Here is a 20,823-nt window from a genome sequence, read left to right on the forward strand (position 1 = left end):
CTCCCCCCGCCCCGCCCCCATCCCTTGCCTCAGCTGCTCTCAGTTGCATCTTAATTCCTAGAATTATTTCCTCTTCCCTCCATTCTTGGAGTCCTCTTTCTACCTTCAGTATAAGGTCAGGCAAGCATTTTGGGGGGCCCTGGGATGTGTGTGACAGTAGAGCGGTCTTGATTCCTTGCTAAAATGGCTTCCTAAGTCAGTAGGGACCGGGATAGAGAAGGGAGAGTAAGTAAACAGGTCTATGGCATTTTCTGCCGAGTGTGTGCCCAGCACAGTCCCCAAATTGGCCAGCAGTGTCCTGTTTGCATGACAGCCTAGAGGTGGTCTCTGCACTGACTCACCTCCCTTTCTCTTTCCTTCCTTCTCTTTACCTTGAAGGCCAGGTTTCCAAACATTGTAAGTACCCAACATAGCAAGGGAATAGGATTGCAGGAGGTTGTTTCTTAAATGTGGGGTGGGAGAAACATTTTTGTCCTTTGAAGCCCCATGGCACCTTGCCAAGGACCAAGGAACACACTTTTGCTTGGGTGGCCCAGACGCAGGCACAAGACTGCAAGTACAGAAGAAAACAAAAAACTGTTCTCCTAGGCTAAGTTCTCTTATGGATGGTAAAAAGCAGTTTTCTTCTCCTGAGTCCCCTGCCTAGCCTGGCATTCTTTTCCTTCCATGTCTGAGGGGGTTTACCCTCAGATAGGTTCTCCTTCTCCTCTGCAGCCCTGGTTGTCTTCATTCTTCAAGAGCCACTTGGCCGGGCGCGGTGGCTCAAGCCTGTAATCCCAGCACTTTGGGAGGCCGAGACGGGCGGATCACGAGGTCAGGAGATCGAGACCATCCTGGCTAACACAGTGAAACCCCGTCTCTACTAAAAAATACAAAAAACTAGCCGGCCGAGGTGGCGGGCGCCTGTAGTCCCAGCTACTCGGGAGGCTGAGGCAGGAGAATGGCGTGAACCCGGGAGGCGGAGTTTGCAGTGAGCCGAGATCCGGCCACTGCACTCCAGCCTGGGCGACAGAGCGAGACTCCGCCTCAAAAAAATAAAATAAAATAAAATAAAAATAAAAAATAAAAAAAAGAGCCACTTTACAGGGACATGGAACAGACTCCACTAAAGTGGTGTCCTCTTACTGCTCTTAATCCTGAGGACATATGATGATTGTGAAAGTCAGAGATCCTCTCTTCCCTTGGTTTCCATGGGAGACGGTGGAGAGCTGGGGGTTCCCCAGTTGTTCAGCTGTGGGATCCAACTGGCTTGGGCTGTACCCAAGGGGCACTGCCACAGTGCACCACTAACATCTCTTTTCTGGATCCTTTTGAGGCAGATTCTGTTTAGAGGTGTCTAGGTCTCTACAAGCAACCTCCAACAGATACCATAAGAATAGACCACTTTGTAGTCAGTTATCATCCCTTATTGCAGTTTCTGTTTACATGTTTGTCTACCCTGCTAGGCTGATCACCGTGGGGAGAGAATCCAACTTATCTTGTATCTTATCTAGCAGTGCCTGCCACATAGTGGGCAGTCAGGGAATGCTTGAAAGAAAGAGGATGTAAAGCGATTGTGTCTTTCCGTGTGCCGGGTGCAATTACATTTATACTATTAAGTCTTTATATTTTGAGTCTGCTCCTCTAATGGTAGACCTGTATTTTTCTGCATTTCTGCACCTGCTTAAGGTGTCTGAGCATGCCCTCATCTCTGAACAGCAAAGATAATCAATACCGAGGGGTATGCAGTGGAGTAATCCACACCCCACCCCCTTTTTCTTGCTCAGGCAAGGATACTTGGAGACGCTACAGAAACTATCTTTAGCCACAGCGATTCCTAAGTATTTCCATTAATAGACGCCAGCAGTCCGCCACACACTTACATGTGCACATCCCCGACATAGGATTCCCCAAATCCTGGCCGCTGAAGGGCGGGAGGCGTGCGTCCGGCCTCAGACTACTCTAAATTGCGAAATGCCAAACCTGTTTTGGTTCCCAGTCTCTACGCGCCCGAGTGCGCACCTGCGGTTTGAGCAGCTTAAGCTTTACTCCCTCCCCCTTTCCAAATCAGCCACCGTGGGCACGGCTAAGCTACGCTTTATTCCTAAGCGAATCTCGCACAAATCTCGAGGCATATTTTGTACACGGGTACACTGGCCGCGCGCATCACAATCCCGTCTCAGCTACCGAAGCGGTTACGTGCCCTTGCGTGCTTCCGCACCGCCCCGTCCCGCGCACGCGCACGCGCCCGCGCACACGCGCCCGCACGGCTCCAATCTCTTCAACCTTCTGCGCGCTTCCGCCTTCATCCTAGCAACGCCCGCAGTGACGCGCAGGCCCCGCCCCCTCCCGCGCGCCTCCCGGAAGTTGCCGGTCCCGAGCTGTCGGGTGGCCTCCGCGCGGTCTCTGGTGGTGTTGGGGAATCGGATCTGGGCGACGAGGACCCGGCCGGGAGGGAGCGTCGGGGCCGGGGTTTGGGCAGCACATTTAAGGGCGCGAAGCGGAGTGGACCGGAAGCTGGTGACGATGGCGGGGCCGCAGCCCCTGGCGCTGCAACTGGAACAGTTGTTGAACCCGCGACCAAGCGAGGCGGACCCTGAGGCGGACCCCGAGGAGGGTGAGGCTGGACTGGGGCAGGCCACGTGCAGAGCGGTGGGCCAGGCCCTGTGGGGCCCGGGGGCGGCGTGGGAGGGGCGTGCGCGAGGCCGCCGGGCCTGCGTTCTTTCGCTTGGCGCAGAGGAATGTCCCCTCCCGCAAGGGCTCGGGAGGAGGGCTTCGGCTTCTTTTCACAGGCACTCGAAACTTGGTCCTCGGCCGGATGGGCGGAACAGATCGAGGGCTCAGGCCGAGAGGAGGTGGTCTTCGGGTTTACTTGCTCCAGGGCTGTTGGAGGAAGCCAGAGAGTCTGCTAGCAAGTTGGAAGTTAGCTTTGAGGATGTCCTTTCTGGTATTGCGTTAGAAAGGGGGAGAAGAAAGTCGCGTGTTTTTAACTCTGGTTGCTCTGAAAAACTAAGTTGGAGACTGATGGAAGGATTTTCTGGTGCTGTTTAAGCCTTTTGAAGTCTCAAGACACTTGTTCAGTGGCTGACGACTGAGACTGCTGTTTTGTAAGCTGATGTTCAGAGTCTAGCTGGGAGTAATCCTGCTTTAGACTTGAGTCAAAAGTGTGAGAAAGGGAGAATAAGGAGGGATAAATGCGAGTGCTGAGCCATGTCTTAGGAAGATCAGTTGAAGGAACCCGGGGCTGTTTAGCCAGAATAAGCAAAGAAAACTCCCCCAAAGAATGGGACAGAGTGAGGGGAGAACGTGATGGCTGATTTAAGATATTAGAGCGACTGTCACGCATTGAAGAGGAATTCAACTAGTTTGATAGGATCCAAGTCATAGAGATAGATCCCACTAGTAGATGCCGGGAGTCATCTCTCCGTTTAGAAACAGCAATAAGACAGTGTTCTACTTTGGGAAAGAATGAATTTCCTATTCCTGGAAGTTGGTGGGGATTTTGTAGAGGACATTCAAGTATGAGATGAATGGGTCGACCTGGGTTCCCATTAAAATTTCTGCTAACTTGGAGATTCTGTTTCCTTTTCCCCCTCCCCCAACAGCTACTGCTGCCAGAGTGATTGACAGGTTTGATGAAGGGGAAGATGGGGAAGGTGATTTCCTAGCAGTGGGTAGCATTAGAAAACTGGCATCAGCCTCCCTCTTGGACACAGACAAAAGGTATTGCGGCAGAACCACCTCTAGAAAAGCATGGAATGAAGACCATTGGGAACAGACTCTGCCAGGATCGTCTGGTGAGTAGACGTTTTTGCATGGAACTCTTTCTTCCCTAATTTTTTTAGGGTTAAAATCCTCCCACCACCCTCCATGATCTCTGCAAGACTAGTCTGCATACCCCTACCGGTTATCCTTTTTTTTTTTTTTTTTTTTTTTTTGGGACCGAGTTTCACTCTTGTTGCCAGTGCGGTGGCGCAATCTCGGCTCACCGCAACCTCCACCTCAGGGGTTCAAGCGAGTCCCCTGCCTCAGCCTCCCGAGTAGCTGGGATTACAGGCGTGCACCACCACGCCCGGCTAATTTTGTATTTTCAGTAGAGACAGGGTTTGTCCGTGTTGGTCAGGCACCCATACCTGTTATCTTAGGAGAGACCATTGATTTGGTATTAGAAAGGGTCTTAGAGATGACTTCATTTCACTTCATAAGGAATCTAAAGCCCAGAGTGATTCAGTTGCTGTACTCCTTATGTTCAGACTAATGACTCACCCTACAATGGAGTGACAGAGAAGGCAGTGCATATTGGCTATTGGAGAGGGTTATGAGCTGAAAAATCACTGTGTCTGATGAGCATGTTACCCTTGAATTGTGACCCCTGTCTTTTGGTTTTTCAGGTCTTGCATTGAAGCACTGTGTAATATTAGTTATTTGTGAAACTCATTTTTTGCCATTCTAAAAAGTCACCTAATCCTTCTCTTCCCTGCAAAAGAGTTAGGAGTCTGTGCGCTTATAGTTTTAAAGAACTGTAAGTTTCTCAGAGTGGAAGAAGGGGCTAGATATGGTGATTATTGAGAGAATGTCGTTTGTTTTCCGTTAGAAAGGTCAGGGGCATCTTGTGGAGAATCCATAGATAATATACAAGGAACTATCATTTAGGTTATGATAGCTATGATTTAGTCCTTGATGTAGTTCTGGGAGCTCCTGATAAGCTCATTTCATATTTGCCTGGAGACTGATAAAGGGACCAATCATGAGACAAATATGATAATATTATTGAGTTCTCACCATGCGTCAGGCACTGAGTTTAGCTCTATAATTTAAGTTCTAAGAGCCTGGGACTCAGTGAGTCCTCAAAAAAAAAAAAATGTTGTAACATCACCTGGAATTAGACAAATTTTTATAAAAATTTATCACCATTATCACTACATGTATCACCTAATTTAATCCTCCCAATCGCCCAGAAAGTTACTACTACTTAGCCCTATTTTACAGATAAGGAAATTGGGGGAAAAGTTGGTTATGTAACTTTGCTCAAGGTCATATAGTTAGTAAGCGGAAGAAACAGGATTCAAATGAAGGCCGTCTGATTCCAAGATGTACACTGTAGTAAACTCTATGAATGTTTCTTAATCTGAGAAATGGCGTACATTCAAAGAATTTAAATAATCATTTCTGTTTACTGTTTTGGCACTGAGTTTCTGTATTTGTATTTTTGGCAGCTTTGTGTCTTAAGTTTATATTTATATATACCTCTTTAAAGAAGCACTGAAGACCCATCATGCTTTCCTAAAATCTTTATTTTATTGAAGAAAGTTTTGAGAAACTGGTCTATCTTAGAATCATACTTGAAACACATGGGGCTTTTATGTTCTACCGTGGAACAGACTGGATAAACTGTAAAAACCTCTAAGTATCAGATGATACTCTAAGCATAAGTAAAACCAGGAGCCTTCACTAGCACTCTATCTACTATAGGATCAAGTTCAGAGTCCTCATCAAAGACAAGACCCTTCCTGATGTGGTTCCTGAGCAACTTTCTAGTCTCATCTCCCATCACTTCTTTGTGCATCCTGCACTCCAGTGCGGTTTCCTGTTTTTCTTCTCTCTTCATTCCCTTATGCTTCATAAGTAAAATTATAATGTCTCCTTCTCCACATGAAACCATCCCCCATCTTTCCAGGAGAGTTAGGTGGTTCCATCTCCATACACTGTGTACTAATGATGTTGTAATATAATTATTGGCGTGCATATCTACCCCTCCCACCAGACCATGAACTCCTCCCTGCAGGTATTAAATTCTCTTTGTCTTTCCTTAGCCCCTGGCTCATAGTGAGTGCTTAATAAGTATTTAGTAAATAGGGCACATGAGTGTGATAGATTGTACATTTTTTCAGATCATGTTTGGGAAAACTCGTAATTCTCTAACACCAGTTGAAATCTTACTGTTCTTCAAGGGCCGGACCAAATGCTAGCTCTTCCTTAGAGCTTAACTTAAATTCACTTGCCCCACAGTTAAAATTTCTCACTCTTCTGGGTTATTGAAATTTTGTCAAAGCACTTCTGATTCTTCCTTGAGTTGTAATTTTGTGAGTCTGTCTTTCCCACTAGCTCCTTTTGTTAGGGTAGGACCCATGTTCTATTCATCTTTGCTTCTCCCTTAGCCATTTTAGAGATTGTAGATATGTAATAAATATATTGTTGAATTGAGTACAGTAAGATATTTTCCCCCCTGATGCCACAGTGCTTTAGTTGAAATGAATTCTATGGCTTGGTATTTTCTCCAGGTAACCCCCATTTTTCTCTTTCTTCCCTCTCTTCTTGTTTAGACGAGGAAATACCTGATGAGGAAGGGTCTGGAGATGAAGATTCAGAGGGACTGGATCTGGAGGAATCTGATGAGGATGACCTGGGTGCTGCTGAGGAACAAGAGTGTGGTGGTCATCGGGAGAACAAGAGCAAGAAGAGCAGACGCCACTCTGCAAAAACACCGGGCTTCAGTGTCCAGAGCATCAGTGACTTTGAGAAGTTTACTGAGGGAATGGATGACCTTGGGAGCAGTGAGGAGGAGGAGGAAGACGAAGAGAGTGGCATGGAAGAAGGGGATGATGAGGAAGACTTCCAAGGCGAGAGTGAGGAAGACAGGGCTGGAGATAGAAACAGTGAGGATGATGGTGTGGTGATGACCTTCTCCAGTATCAAAGTTTCTGAGGAAGTGGAGAAAGGAAGAGCCGTGAAGAACCAGATAGGTTTGTACATGGTTTTGCTGATTGCCTGTTTTTCAAAGTATCTGCATTTGGTCTACTTTTCATGTTTGTTTTTGGCTATTCTCTGTCTCCTGTGTCCTTTCAATTAGTTTGTGACATGCCCCACTTACCTAGAGGCCTAAAGCCCTATTCCTGTATGCTTAGCCAGCCATTTCTGCACTGATCTGCTTAACTGGTTCTGCTCTAGTACTGCCTGCAACTGGGGAAGATTGAAGAGAAGAGTGTTTTCTTCTCTCCTTGGGTTTTAGCGTTCCCACTCTGCTGTAGCAAATACTTGCTTCATGGATACTGAATTTATTTTTTGTAATAGAGAATATTTGTTTCCATGGCATTAAAGTGCTAAAGCTGCAGTGCTTGGAGACTGGTGTGGTTTCCTGTTCTTCCCCGCCCCTACCGTCTCACCCCCAGAGCATCTTATTATTGAGGAATGGGATTCTCTTTTCTTTTTCAGCACTGTGGGACCAGCTCTTGGAAGGAAGGATCAAACTACAAAAAGCTCTGTTGACCACCAACCAACTTCCTCAACCAGATGTTTTCCCATTGTTCAAGGACAAAGGTGGCCCAGAATTTTCCAGCGCACTGAAAAATAGTAAGAATACTTATGTTCTGTTGGGATACTTAGAACCACTTTGTCAAATGAAGACAGCTTTGACTGAAGTGGACTGGGAGCTTGAGCCATGTTTATTGTGCTTTCTTCTCATCTGCCCTTGCTCTCCCCTCTCTATCCCCCTTGGCTTTCCAAGTTGCTTCTTTTTTCTTTCTTTCTTTTTTTGAGACAGAGTCTTGCTCTGTTGCTCAGTTTCAAGTACAATGGCGCTATCACAGCTTACTGCAGCCTTGGCCTCCTAGGCTCAAGCGATCCTCCCACCTCAGTGATCCTCACACCTTAGCCTCCCAAGTAGCGGGGACCACAAGCATGTACCACCGTGCCTGTAGAGACAGGGTCTCACTGTGTTGTCCAGGCCGGTCTCAAACTCCTGGCCTTAAGCAACCCTCCCACCTTTGCCTCCCAAAGTGCTAGGATTACAGATGTGACCTACTGAGCTTGGCCCTGTTTAAAGCTGTTTGAAAACCCACTGACGTAGAAAGGGAGAAAAAGAATGTCTAACTCAGCTCATTAAACTTGGTTGTATCTGTGTTTAAAAGATGCTTCCTATGTTTGAGAGGTTTTTAGGACAATGTGCTAAGATGATCTTATTTATATCTTTCTTCAAGTGGCATAGAGTGAGGAAGGGTGATACTGCCAAGGGAGGAACACATTTTAGAGGAGAATTACTCAGCTATAAATAATTCTAGAAGAGAAAAGGAATTGAGAGACTATTTGGTTCCCAGTGTCTTCATATTACACATGAGAGAATTGAGACCTAGAATGACTTGCCCAAAGTTGCAGAGCTTATTTGTGTGGCAGAGATGAAGCTCCAACTTTTCTGCCTTACGATGTAGGAATCTTCCCTCTGCACCACACTGCTTCCTGTGTGCTGCTTGCCTGTGTACCCAGTGGCACTGAAGGACTGGGGCACAGGGAGATTTAGGGTGAGTGCGCTGTGTTTGAGATCTATATCTATCTATCTATCTATCTATCTATCTATCTATCTATCTCTATCTCTATCTCTATCTCTATCTCTATCTCTATCTCTATCTCTATCTCTATCTCTATCTCTATCTATTTTTTTTTTTTTTTTTAAAGAGAGACAGTCTGTGTTGCCCAGGCTGGTCTAGAACTCCTGGGCTCAAGCAGTCCACCCGCCTTGGCCTCCCAAAGTTTTGGGATTACAGGCGTGAGCTTCTGTGCTCAGCTGGGATCAACATGTCTTACTTGCATGCTGAGACTTTGTGTTTTCATTTGCTCTTTAAAACTTGTTTTTTTGGTTTCATGGAGTTAGAGCTGGAAGTGACCTGAGGAGGATATCTAATTTGGAACGTTTCTCGTAGGTGAATATCTGATGTAATTAGGAATGGCTTCCTAGAGTCCAGTTTTTGGGTTTTGTGTCCTGCCACACTTGAAGTCTGCTTCTTCCCTTGTGGGAAGTCTGGGCAGTCCTTCCAGGAACCTTGTGTAGCCTGTGAGGGTGAGGTGGGCCGTTTATATCCCCTCCCCTGTCTTTGCCTCCTTTTCCTCTCAAATAGATGACAGATTGATGGTTTTCAAGTTTTTTGAGATTTTTGGAGCACTTCCCTGCTATGTGTAGTGCCCTAGTACCCTAATTCCTGATATGCCTTTGGAATGAAACCTAGACTGCTCTAGATTAAATGTTTTAAATGTTTCACGATAAGGCATTTTCATTTTGTTACTCATTCTTTTGCTTGAGCCTTTTCATTTTAAAAAATTCATCTTAAAACACAGATATTTTAGGGGTTAGTCAGTATCCAGTATAATAGACACATATTCTTGGATACGATTTAATTCCTTTTTGTTATGAGACAGGGTCTTGCTCTGTTGCCCAGGCTGGAGTGCAGTAGTGTGATCACAGCTCATTGCAACCTTGAACTCCTGGGTTCAAGCGATCTTCCCGCCTCAGCCCCCTGAGTAGCTGGTACTACAGGCATGAGCCACCATGCCTGACTAATTTTTTCTTTTTTTGTAGAAATAGGGTCTCACTATGTTGACCAGGCTGGTCTCAAAACTCCTAGTTTCTTCAAATGATCCTTCTGTGTCAGCCTCCCCAAAATGCTGGGATTATAGGTGTGAGCCACCATACCCAGCCCATTTAGTGTCTTTAATCACTGCAATGTTATTTCACTTTTATTTTGTTCTGATCTTTTTACTCTTTTTTGTACTTAACCAATTGCCTCTACCTCATTGATGAACCTCATTTAATCTGACAGCATCTATTAATCTGACAGGGTGGGTTGTGGTGGAGGAGGGAGAAGAAAGGAACTTTGGTATCACATATCCTAAGATGAGAGGGTAGGGAGTTTTCTAATAATGAGAATTTGTGTGCATTTGAAGAGTAGCTAATTTTTGTCTCTTTTGGTCTTCTTGTGGCAATATGACATAATATGTTGTATACTCCCCTGTTTTAATATGTTGTATACTCCCCAGAGTTTAAGAAAAATTCTTGGCTGGGTGTAATGGCTCACGCCTGTAATGTCAGCACTTTGGGAGGCTGAGGTGGGCTGATCACCTGAGGTCAGGAGTTCAAGACCAGCCTGGCCAACGTGGTGAAACCTCGTCTCTACTAAAAATACAAAAATTAGCCAAGTGTGATGGTGGGCGCCTGTAATCTCAGTTACTCGGGAGGCTGAGGCAGGAGAATCACTTGAACCTGGGAGGCGGAGGCTGTAGTGAGTCAAGATTGTGCCGTTGCACTCCAGCCTCGGCGAAAAGAGCGAAACTCCGTCTCAAAAAAAAAAAAAAATTCTTGGCCAGGCATGGTGGCTTACGCTTATAATCCCAGCACTTTGGGAGGCTGAGGCAGGCGGATCACTTGAGGTCAGGAGTTTGAGACCAGCCTAGCCAGCATGGTGAAATACCATCTTTACTAAAATACAAATATTAGCTAGGTATGGTGGTGTGCACTTGTAGTCCCAGCTACTTGGGAGGTTGAGGCAGGAGAATCACTTGAACCCGGAAGGCAAAGGTTGTAGTGAGCTGAGATCATGCCATTGCACTCCAGTCTAAGTGACAAGAGTGAAACTCTGNGTAGTGAGTCAAGATTGTGCCGTTGCACTCCAGCCTCGGCGAAAAGAGCGAAACTCCGTCTCAAAAAAAAAAAAAAAATTCTTGGCCAGGCATGGTGGCTTACGCTTATAATCCCAGCACTTTGGGAGGCTGAGGCAGGCGGATCACTTGAGGTCAGGAGTTTGAGACCAGCCTAGCCAGCATGGTGAAATACCATCTTTACTAAAATACAAATATTAGCTAGGTATGGTGGTGTGCACTTGTAGTCCCAGCTACTTGGGAGGTTGAGGCAGGAGAATCACTTGAACCCGGAAGGCAAAGGTTTGGGGAGCTGAGATCCTGGCCTTTCCCTCCCCGGTAAATGACAAAAGGGGAACCCTTTGCCCCCCCCCCCCCAAAAAAAAAGAGAGAGAGAAAATTCTTGGTCACATTACTCTGGATGACCTATTTATACTGTGCTATATAGCTGATGTGGAACATAGGCTGAATTTGTACCAACCCCAGAACAAACACTGGAACTTATTGTCTTTAATTAAATCTCTTTTCAATTTGCTTGGTCTTACAGAGTAGTTAAAGTCAGACCGGCTTGGTTTAGATTTCATCTCAGCAATGGATTAGCCATGTGACCTTGGGCAAGTTACTTAACTTCACAGTAAAATGGGGATAATATGGTTGTGAGGATTAAAGGACATAATCAATAGAAAGCATTAGCACAGTGTCTGGCACACATCTCACCATGAATGTTAGGTACTAGTATTATCTTCTGCTCAAAGAGGCATTTGGCAGTATTCGACCATGTGAGCAATCACTCAATGGTTATCAGTGTAACTGAGCATCACTAGTCTTCAGTGTTTTTTACTTTTTTATTAGTATTTGGATTCTTTATATAATTTAACTAATTGTTCTGTAAAGTGTTGTAGTTTACTAATACTTACAATGCAGTGTTGGCCTCTTATGACACTATGGAAAGATGGCTGCAGATTTCCTTATTGCCATAGCCAGCTACTACCTCCTTGAAGTGTTTAACTTTTCCTTGAAATACTTTGGTTTGGTGACACTACCTGTGCTGTTTGGGTTCTCCTACCTTTCTGATCTCTTCTCTAGCTCTTTTTGTATCCTCTCAACGTAAATTTCATTCCATTTAGAATGCCGTCCTCAGGTTGTGTTTTCTCAATATAGTCTCTCCTTGGCATTGTCACTTACTCTGATAGCCCTAACTATTGCCTCTAAAATAACAGACTTCCAGCTGTATTCTAGCCCCAGTAAACTCCTGAGTACCATGCCTTTGTAGCTTCAGCACCCTAAACTCTACTTTTCAGAAACTAAATGAATATCTCCTTCCTCTCCACACACCACCCCAAACATATAAACTTAGTCCCCAGTCACCTGGTGTTACATGTTGGTAATTTAAACTTGAACTGTGGAAGTGATTTCAAAGACATTGTCTGATATTTTAGTAGCTGCATATGTGGTAAGTCATGGAGTAATCTTAACAAAATTAAGGGATTTTCTGTGCACAAAACCATTTCTCTAAAAAGGTTTGCTTTTTCCGTCTTTCTTTTTTCTCTTTTTTCTTTTTTTTTTTAGACGGAGTCTCACTCTGTCACCCAGGCTGGAGTGCAGTGGTGCGATCTCGACTCACTGCAGCCTCTGCCTCCCAGGTTCAAGCACTTCTTCTGTCTCTGCCTCCTGGGTAGCTGGGACTACAGGTGCGTGCCACCACACCCGGCTAATTTTTGTAATTTTTTTTTTAGTAGAGACGGGATTTTACCATACTGGCCAGGCTGGTCCTAAACTCCTGACCTCATGATCTGCCTGCCTTGGCCTCCCAAAGTGCTGGGATTACAGGTATGAGCCACCGCGCCCGGCCTTTTCTCTTTCTTTTAAAACGTTCTACTGTGTTAAGAAGTGTCTTTTATGTTGGTGGCAATGATATGTAAGGAAGAAGGGAAGTTACCTAAGGAAATCTCACCATGAGTTATTTAAAACTTTCCATTATGGGATATATCAAACTTATATAAAAGTAGACAAATAGCACAATGAACCCCCACATGCCTTCACCAGCTTAAGCAATAATCAATTCATGGTCAAGCTTATTTCATCTGTAGCTATACCAACTTCGCTCACTTTCTGGATTATTTTGAAGCAAATAATACACATCCTTTCATCAGTAAAATTTTCAGCACGTATGTTCAAAAGATAAGGATTTTAAAAAATTATACCATAATCCCACATAAAAACATTAACAGTAATTTCTTAATGAACATAACTGGCCTGGCATGGTGGCTCATGCCTGTAATCCTAGCACTTTGGGAGGCCAAGGTGGGAGGATCACCTGAGGTCAGGCGTTGGAGGCCAACCTGACTGACATTGTGAAACCCCGTCTCTACTGAAAATACAAAAAATTAGCTGGGTGTGGTGGCAGGCGCCTATAATCCCAGCTACTCAGGCTGAACAGGAGAATCTCTTAAACTTGGGAGGTGGAGGTTGCAGTGAGGCAAGATTGCCCCACTGCACTCCAGCCTTGGGCAATAAGAGCAAAACTCTGTCTCAAAAAAAGAACAAACATACAGACCGGGTGTGGTGGCTCACGCCTTTAATCTCAGCACTTTGGGAGGCCAAGGTGGGTGGATCACCTGAGGTCCGGAGTTCAAGACCAGCCTGACCAACATAGTGAAACCCTGTCTCTACAAAAATACAAAAATTAGCCAGGCATGATGGTGGGTGCCTGTAATCCCATCTACCTGGGAGGCTGAGGTGGGAGAATCGCTTGAACCCAGGAGGCAGAGGTTATCAGTGAGCGGAGATCACACCGTTGCACTCCAGCCTGGGCGACAGAGCGAGACTCTCTCAAAAAAACAAACAAACAAACCAACAAACAAAAAAAATGACTGATTTGGATGGGTGGGAAAATTGTGAGTACGTGTCTTTTTTGTTTTTTTTCTTTTCTTTAAGGCGAAAGGTCCTAGAGAGTGTTTCTGTAACAGGTACTCTACTGTCTTTTTCAGAGTTTGTTCTATAGCTTTAAATGAAGTGATTAAAGGAAAGCTAAACTTCAGTCATAATAAGTTGACCTTTTAGTGAAATGCATGTTATTAATGTATTTAATGAGATGCATTACAAACTGCAGTGAGCACCATGTTTCATTACAGGTCTAAAATGCAATATCATTAAAGACTTTTAATAGGAACAATGGTTGACATTTTGATATTTCCCATAAGCAAAACATCCAAGAACACAGTATAATGTAATATAAATACAGAGGAAGTATTCAGATTTTTTACTTGCCTAAGAGTATGAAAACAAATTTCACTATTAATAAATTATATTTTGTTTGCACCCTGTCATCTTCCCACTTCATACTTACCCTCTTATATCTTTGTGGTCCTTCCCTAAGAGCCCCAATTATTTTGACTTGACTAGACTAAAATTTTGTTTTTTTTTTTTCCGATATGGAGTCCTGCTCTGTCACCCAGGCTGGAGTGCAGTGGCGCGACTTTGGTGCACTGCAGTCTCCGCCTCCTGGATTTAAGTGATTCTCCTGCCTCAGCCTCCAGAGTAGCTGGGAGTACAGGCATGTGGTACCACACCCAGCTAATTTTTGTATTTTTAGTAGAGATGGGGTTTCACCATGTTGGCCAGGCTGGTCTCGAACTCCTGACCTCGAGATCTGCCTGCCTCAGCCTCCCAAAGTGCTGGGATTACAGGCATGAGCCACCGCTCCCGGCTAGACTGAAACTTTTAATGGTAATTTGTCCTTAACAATAATAGACACCTTAAAGAATAATGTTTTAAATTTTGCATAAGCTATGGGCAATCATGGAGTCTTGATAATGTTTTGTTTTTAAAGTTTTACTTATTTTTAAGTAGGCAGTACATTCACATGGTTCAAAAATGCTAAAGACTATACAGTGATAATCCTGTGCCCCTGCAGCCCAGCACCCTGTCCCAGAGGCGACTAATTTTATCACCAAAATCCCCCCGTTTTAAATTACTTAGTTGCCTTAGGTGAAAAATCCATAAACACTTATTTCAGAGTTCTCTCAATTAACACTTTATGGGTTCATGGCAAAGTTCTCACAATGTTCTGTAGAACCTTGAAATATTTTTAATTACTTGGGATGGGTTTAAGTATTGCTTGGGACAAAGGCACTTGCAACCCCCACTAATTGTAACATTGTGTAGGCTTAAGGACCCTTATTGCTGCAGACTTCATCTAGCCAAGATGATGTAAGATTGATCTCTTTGCTTCAGCTGATGGCTATCATTTTTGAAAATAACTTCAGCATTCTAATTATAAAAGTATGTCATGCTTATTTCAAAGATTGGAAAATACATAGAAGCATAAAGAAGAAAATAAGGATTAGCTGTAATCCTACTGCCCAGAGATAACCATAGTTGTCATTTTGATGAATATCCTTCCAGACCTTTTTGCGTGCACACACACACACCACACACTTTTTAAAACAAAAAATGGAATCATATAAATATGTACTATTTTCAGGCTTGTTTTCCTGCTTAATATTTCATGTCAGTATATTTAAATGTACATCAGCATTTTAGGAGTTAAAGTATTCCTTTTATAGATTTACTGCAATTTAGTTAGCCAATCTGTATTGATGGGTGCTTAGGTTTATTCTAGCTTTTCACTTGTATAAAACACGCTTTGATAAATATCCTTGTACATATATATTTGTGCAGTTTGTCTAAAAATAGCACTGTCCAGTAGAAATATAATGCAAGCCACATGTAATTAAAATTTTAATAACCACATTTTAAAAAAGAAACAGGTAAAATTAATTTTAGACATTTTATTTAACCCAATATATCAAAAATATTATAATTTCAATGTGATCAATATAAAAATCTTAATGAGATATTTTACATTCCTTTTTTCATGTTAAGTCTTTGAAATCCAGAGTATATCCTGTAATCACAGTTCATTTCAATTGGGACTAGACACATTTTGAGTGCTTAGTAGCCATATGTAACTAGTGGATACTGTATCGTATTGCACAGATCTACATTCCCTGGAAATGTAGTTGCTGGGACAAAGGACTTGTACATTGATTTTTTTTTTTTTTTTTGAGACGGAGTTTTCACTCTTGTCACCTAGGCTGGAGTGCAATGGCAGGATCTTGACTCACGGCAACCTCCACCTCCTGGGTTCAAGCAATTCTCCTGCCTCAGCCTCCTGAGTAGCTGGGATTACAGGCATCCGCCACCACGCCTGGCTAATTTTTGTATTTTTGGTAGAGACTGGGTTTCACTATGTTGGCCAGGCTGGTTTTGAACTCCTGACCTCAGGTAGATAAATCTGCCTGCCTCAGCCTCCCAAAATGCTGGGATTACAGGCATGAGCCACAGTGCCAGGCCTTGTACATTGTTTTTTTAAAAAGGCTCTTGGAATATATTGCCTAAGTAGCCCCTGGAAGAATTGTAACAATTTAAATTCTCATCTGTAATAGTTGTTTTCCTACACTCCTGCCTCCACAAGGTATTATTGATCTTTTTTTCCTAAACTGTAGGTGGGAAATGAAGGCAATCATTTCTTGATAAGTTTCTGTTTGATATTTATATAATACCTGTTAGCATTTAAATAACATATGCCATGTTTTATCCATTTATTAGAGAGTGAGTTCTGTGTAGGAAGACTTTTTGTCCCTTTTGAGCTACTACTTTGTCCAATTTAGTTAATTAGGCATTTATATAATGTTGAGAGTAAAGCTGGATCACAGAGCAAGAACTTTTCCAAAGTCACCAAGTGGTGGAATGAGGAGGGGAGTATCATGTCAGATTCTTATGCACTGATTCTACCTACCCTGAGAGTATAAGCCCTAAATGGGTCACAGACCCATGGGAGCTAAGCGCAGCTTAAAAACTACTGATACCAATCTAGCTAGAAAATACATTTCACTGTTTTGGGGCTGGGTTTCTTAGGAGTGAGAGTTGTTTTGGGGTTGGGTTTCTTAGGAGTGAGAGTTGTCTTCAGCACCAGAAAAAAAAATTTTTTTTTGACTGCTCCATAGACAGAGCAGGGCTATCGCATAGGCAGAGTGGCCCAGAGTAGCTCAGAAAAATAAATTTTAATAGTAATGAGTTAGATAAGAAAGTAGCCCTGACTTGGAGTAGCTAGTAGCTCCATAGTAGGATCACTGTGTCACTATATTCATGGTGAAGTTGTACTTATCATTGTACAATGGTGCCTCTTTATGTGTACATTTAATTAACTCAAACATAACTATATGCGCCTGGCCAAAAGAAGATGGAGAGGCTGGGCATGGTGGCTCATGCCTGTAATCCCAGTACTTTGGGAGGCCGAGGTGGGCAAATCACCTGAGGTCAGGTGTTTGAGATCAGCCTGGCCAACATGGTGAAACCCCCTCTCTATGAAATATACAAAAAATGAGCTGGGAGTGGTGATGGACGCTTGTAATCCCAGGTACTGGGGAGGCTGAGGCAGGAGAATCGTTTGAACCCGGGAGGTAGAGGTTGCAGTGAGCCAAGATCGCGCCATTACACTCCAGCCTGGGTGACAAGAGCGAAACTCTGTTTCAAAATAAACAAAACAAAACAAAAACCAAGGAGAGAGAAACTGTTTATATAGTGCCATTAATTCTGCCTGCCACTTTATTCAGTGAGCGTAGAGTATGCACCAGATGGCAGGCGGATTCTTTTATTACCTTGGTTATTTTTTGTTCTTGGGTACCTCTTTAGTGAGCATCGATTAACAGAATATTAATCTGGTGCTTAAAGTTACAGCATGCAGTCTTTGTACAGGACGGTCCCTAAATGGAATCATCTGTGTTTAATTGACAAAGTGCTCTGTGGGCTAATGTTCGAGGGTAAGGACTGGCTGTGTTGAACTTATTGAAAGATAGCACAATGCTATCTTTCACACAATAATATCCATTATGTACAGTATAAGGCATTTTCACAATGGTTTTGTCAAAACTTGACTTTTTGCTTTATGCTCAGACTTTAGAACCCAACTGCTGCATAAGATGATACTCTGTTGTTTATGTCTTAAAACCTGTTCTTAAATTGTTTTATTAAAATCACACAGGAGTAAGATAAATATACAGAAGCCTTCAGGAAGACAGTACTCCTTTGACTAACATTTTATTTGTTTTACTTCTGTAATTTTAGATATTTTGTTTATATCTTTATGTCTTGACTTATTTATTCTCTGATATGAAAGGTGAGACTGCTGCTAACAGAAGTAAGATGAGAATTGAGAATTGACTTATCTAGCAACATGGTGGGCATCCTTGACCTTGATGAAGTTTGGCAGACTGGTAGGCTTACAGGCTTGACTGGAATGGGTTTAAGAGAGAATGGAGTGGCTGGGCACAGTGGCTCATGCCTATAACCCTAGCACTTTGGGAGGCCCAGGTGGACAGATCACTTGAGCCCAGGAGTTCAGGACCAGCCTGGGAAACATAGTGAGACCCGCATCTCAATTTTTAAAAATTAATTTTAAAAAAGAAAAAAAAAGAGAGAGAATGGGGGAAAATGAAACATTAAAGTATAGGCAACTCTTTGAAGGGTTGTTGCTTTAAAGGGGAGCAGAGAGATGGGACATTAGATGGTGAAGGATGTGGTCATGAGAGGGGTGTTTTGCTTGTTTTTTTTTTTTTTAAGGTAAAATATTACCATGTTTGTATGTTGATAGGAGTGACCCAGCAGAGAGGGATAAATTGATGCAGGAGAGGGGGACATCTGCTGTTACAACGTCCTGTGGTGGGTGAGTGGGGATGGAGTGGAGATGGGGCCAGTGCACAAGAGTGCCTTAGATAGCAATGTGGACCATCGCATGGTGGTGGGTGCCTGTAATCCCAGCTACTCAGGAGGCTGAGGCGGGAAAATCGCTTGAACCCAGAAGGCGGAGGTTGTGGTGGGCCAAGGTCGCGCCGTAGCACTCCAGCTTGGGTGAAAGAGCAAGATTCTGTCTTTAAAACAAAACAAAACAAAAACACCAACAAACTGCATTTACAGTGTAATTACCATGTAAATAAGGTAGACTGCTGGGACAGGGAAGAATTGGAAAATTGTATTTTCTTCCTTTTTTTTCAGTCATGGCTCCTAGTCCACTCAAAGGAGAATATTCCTAGTTTAGTTCAAGTTTTTAGTTGCTCTCCATTACCTGCTTAAAATCATGCTATTTTCTGTTTGCTTCCTATTAATTTATTGTTTTTTCCCCTTAGTTTTGTAATTTTTTGCCCCCCACCCTTGTAGCTCAGTTTTATCATCTCAATCCTTTTTTTCCTAAACTTTACATCATGCCATCCCTTGTGTTAAATTTTCCACTTTGAGCTGGTTGTTCTCTGGGAGTAATGCACAGCTGTACTCTTGGGCCTCTCTTTCATTGCTCTTCTGAAGAGAGCTACAGCTTTTGGGTTTTCAGGCTCTTCTGTTATCTCAGTTTACTCTGTCAATTTGCTGCCAAACATGCATCCAGAGTAAGTTATCTGAGTTCTCGTAGGTTTGAAAATATTCTGCCCTCATTCCTCCTTGATATATTCTTGTTTGATTGGGTAGACCTTTCTAGATTGAAAAGTACTTTCCCTCAGAATTAGAAAGTATTGCCTGTTACTGGTTTCTTCTTGCTGCTGTAACAGATTACCGCAAGCTTGGTGACTTAACAGCATACACTGATTATCATATCGTTCTGGAGGTCACAAGTCCTAAAATCAAGGTGTCAGCAGGGCTTTATTCCTGGAGGCTCTAGGAGAAATCTGTTTGCTTGCCTTTTCCAGCTTTTATAGGTGGCCACATTCTTTGCTCATGGTCCTCTTCCATCTTTAAAACCAGCAATTCCATCTCTCCAACCTCTCCTTTCCTGACTCTGACCCTATTGTCTTCCTCTTATAAGGACCCTTGAGATCACATTGGACCACCTGGCTTATCCAGGATAGTCTCAAGATCCTTAACTTAATTATATCTGCAAAGTCCTTTTGACTTTTTTTTTTTTTTTTTTTTTTTTTTTTTTTTGAGATGGAGTCTTGCCCTGTCGCCCAGGCTGGAGTGCAGTGGCCCGATCTCGGCTCACTGCAAGCTCTGCCTCCTGATTTCATGCCATTCTCCTGCCTCAGCCTCCCGAGTAGCTGGGACTACAGGCGCCCGCCACCTCGCCCGGCTAATTTTTTGTATTTTTAGTACAGGCGGGGTTTCACTGTGTTAGTCATGATGGTCTTGATCTCCTGACCTCGTGATCCGCCCGCCTCGGCCTCCCAAAGTGCTGGAATTACAGGCGTGAGCCGCTGCACCTGGCCCCTTTTGACTTTTTAATATGTTACTGACAAAGCCACATTCATATGTTCTGGGGTTTAGGATGTAGATATCTCTGGGGGACCATTATTCAGCCTACTATATGCCTTATTGTCTTCTACCATCCCAGTGTTTTCCAGTGACAAGGTATGAATCTCATTCCTTTGTAGATGACTTATTTTTATCTCTGGACATGTTTGGGATCTTTTCTTGGTTATTTTTTCTTGTATTTTTATTTTTTATTGAGAGAGGGCCTTCATCTCTTGCCCAGGCTGGAGTGCAGTGGTGCAGTCGTGGCTCACTGCAGCCTTGAACTCTTGGGCTCAAGTGACCCTCCCACTTCGGCCTCCCAAGTAGCTGGGCATCAGGTACATGCCACCACGTCCAGCTAATTTTTTTCTTTTTTCTTTTTTGTAGAGATGGGGTCTTGCAGTGTTCCCCAGGCTGTCTTTATTCTTGATTTTCTGAAATTACCTGAAGAGATGTCTAAGTATGGGTCATTTTTATTATGCTAAACATTTACCTTAGTAAGTATGAAGACTGGGGTCCTTCAGTTTTGGGAATATCTTTTCTAATATTTCTTTAATAATTTTCTTCCTTTCATTTTCTCTGTTCTCTTAGATTTTAAGCCTGGATTAGTGTGTCTCTTATGTGTTATTTTTCATTTTCCATCTTCTTGTGATTTTACCATGTTTATGTTCTGAAAGATTTTTGAAGCTGATTTCCAGATATTTTAAATTAATTTTAAGTTATTTTAAGCTGCTAAGTTCATATTTTATTTTGTTTTATTTTATGACAGGGCCTTGCTGTGTTGCCCAGGCTGGAGTGTAGTAATGTGATCATAACTCACTGCAGCCTTGAACTCCTGGGCTCAAGAGATGCTCCTGCCTCAGCCTCCCAAGTAACTGGGACTACAGGTGTGTGCCACCATGCCTGGCAAATTTTAAAAAAATTTTTAGTAGAGATGAGGTCTCACTCTGTTGCCCAAGCTGGTCTTGAGCTCCTGGGCTCAAGTGATCCTCCTGCCTCAGCCTCCCAAAATGCTGGGATTACAGGTGTGAACTGCCATGCCCAGCCTGAAGTTTTCTTTTTAAATCATATTTTTAGTCTTTAAGGGGTCTTTTGATTCCTGAGTGTTCCTTTTCTATATAACTAATAAAAGTATATTATGTAAATTTAAAGTTTTTTTGT

The 20,823-nt window shown here is 43.3% G+C and overlaps 1 protein-coding gene across 2 annotated transcripts in view; it reads left to right on the plus strand.

Annotated features, from left to right (window-relative positions):
- The first annotated feature begins 2,258 nt into the window (after positions 1-2,258).
- The window catches only part of AATF (apoptosis antagonizing transcription factor), a 115,075-nt gene continuing 96,510 nt past the window's right edge, over positions 2,259-20,823 (plus strand). For both annotated transcript variants that reach the window (XM_017866990.1, XM_017866989.1), the window contains exons 1-4: positions 2,259-2,596; positions 3,585-3,776; positions 6,303-6,722; positions 7,192-7,329. In XM_017866990.1, the coding sequence (XP_017722479.1) occupies positions 2,506-2,596; positions 3,585-3,776; positions 6,303-6,722; positions 7,192-7,329 (841 nt within the window). In that variant the 5' untranslated portion in view covers positions 2,259-2,505. The remainder of the gene's footprint in view (positions 2,597-3,584; positions 3,777-6,302; positions 6,723-7,191; positions 7,330-20,823) is intronic.

This window comes from Rhinopithecus bieti, unplaced genomic scaffold, assembly GCF_001698545.2.
Source record: "Rhinopithecus bieti isolate Rb0 unplaced genomic scaffold, ASM169854v2 scaffold_1853, whole genome shotgun sequence".
Taxonomy (NCBI): Eukaryota; Metazoa; Chordata; class Mammalia; order Primates; family Cercopithecidae; genus Rhinopithecus; species Rhinopithecus bieti.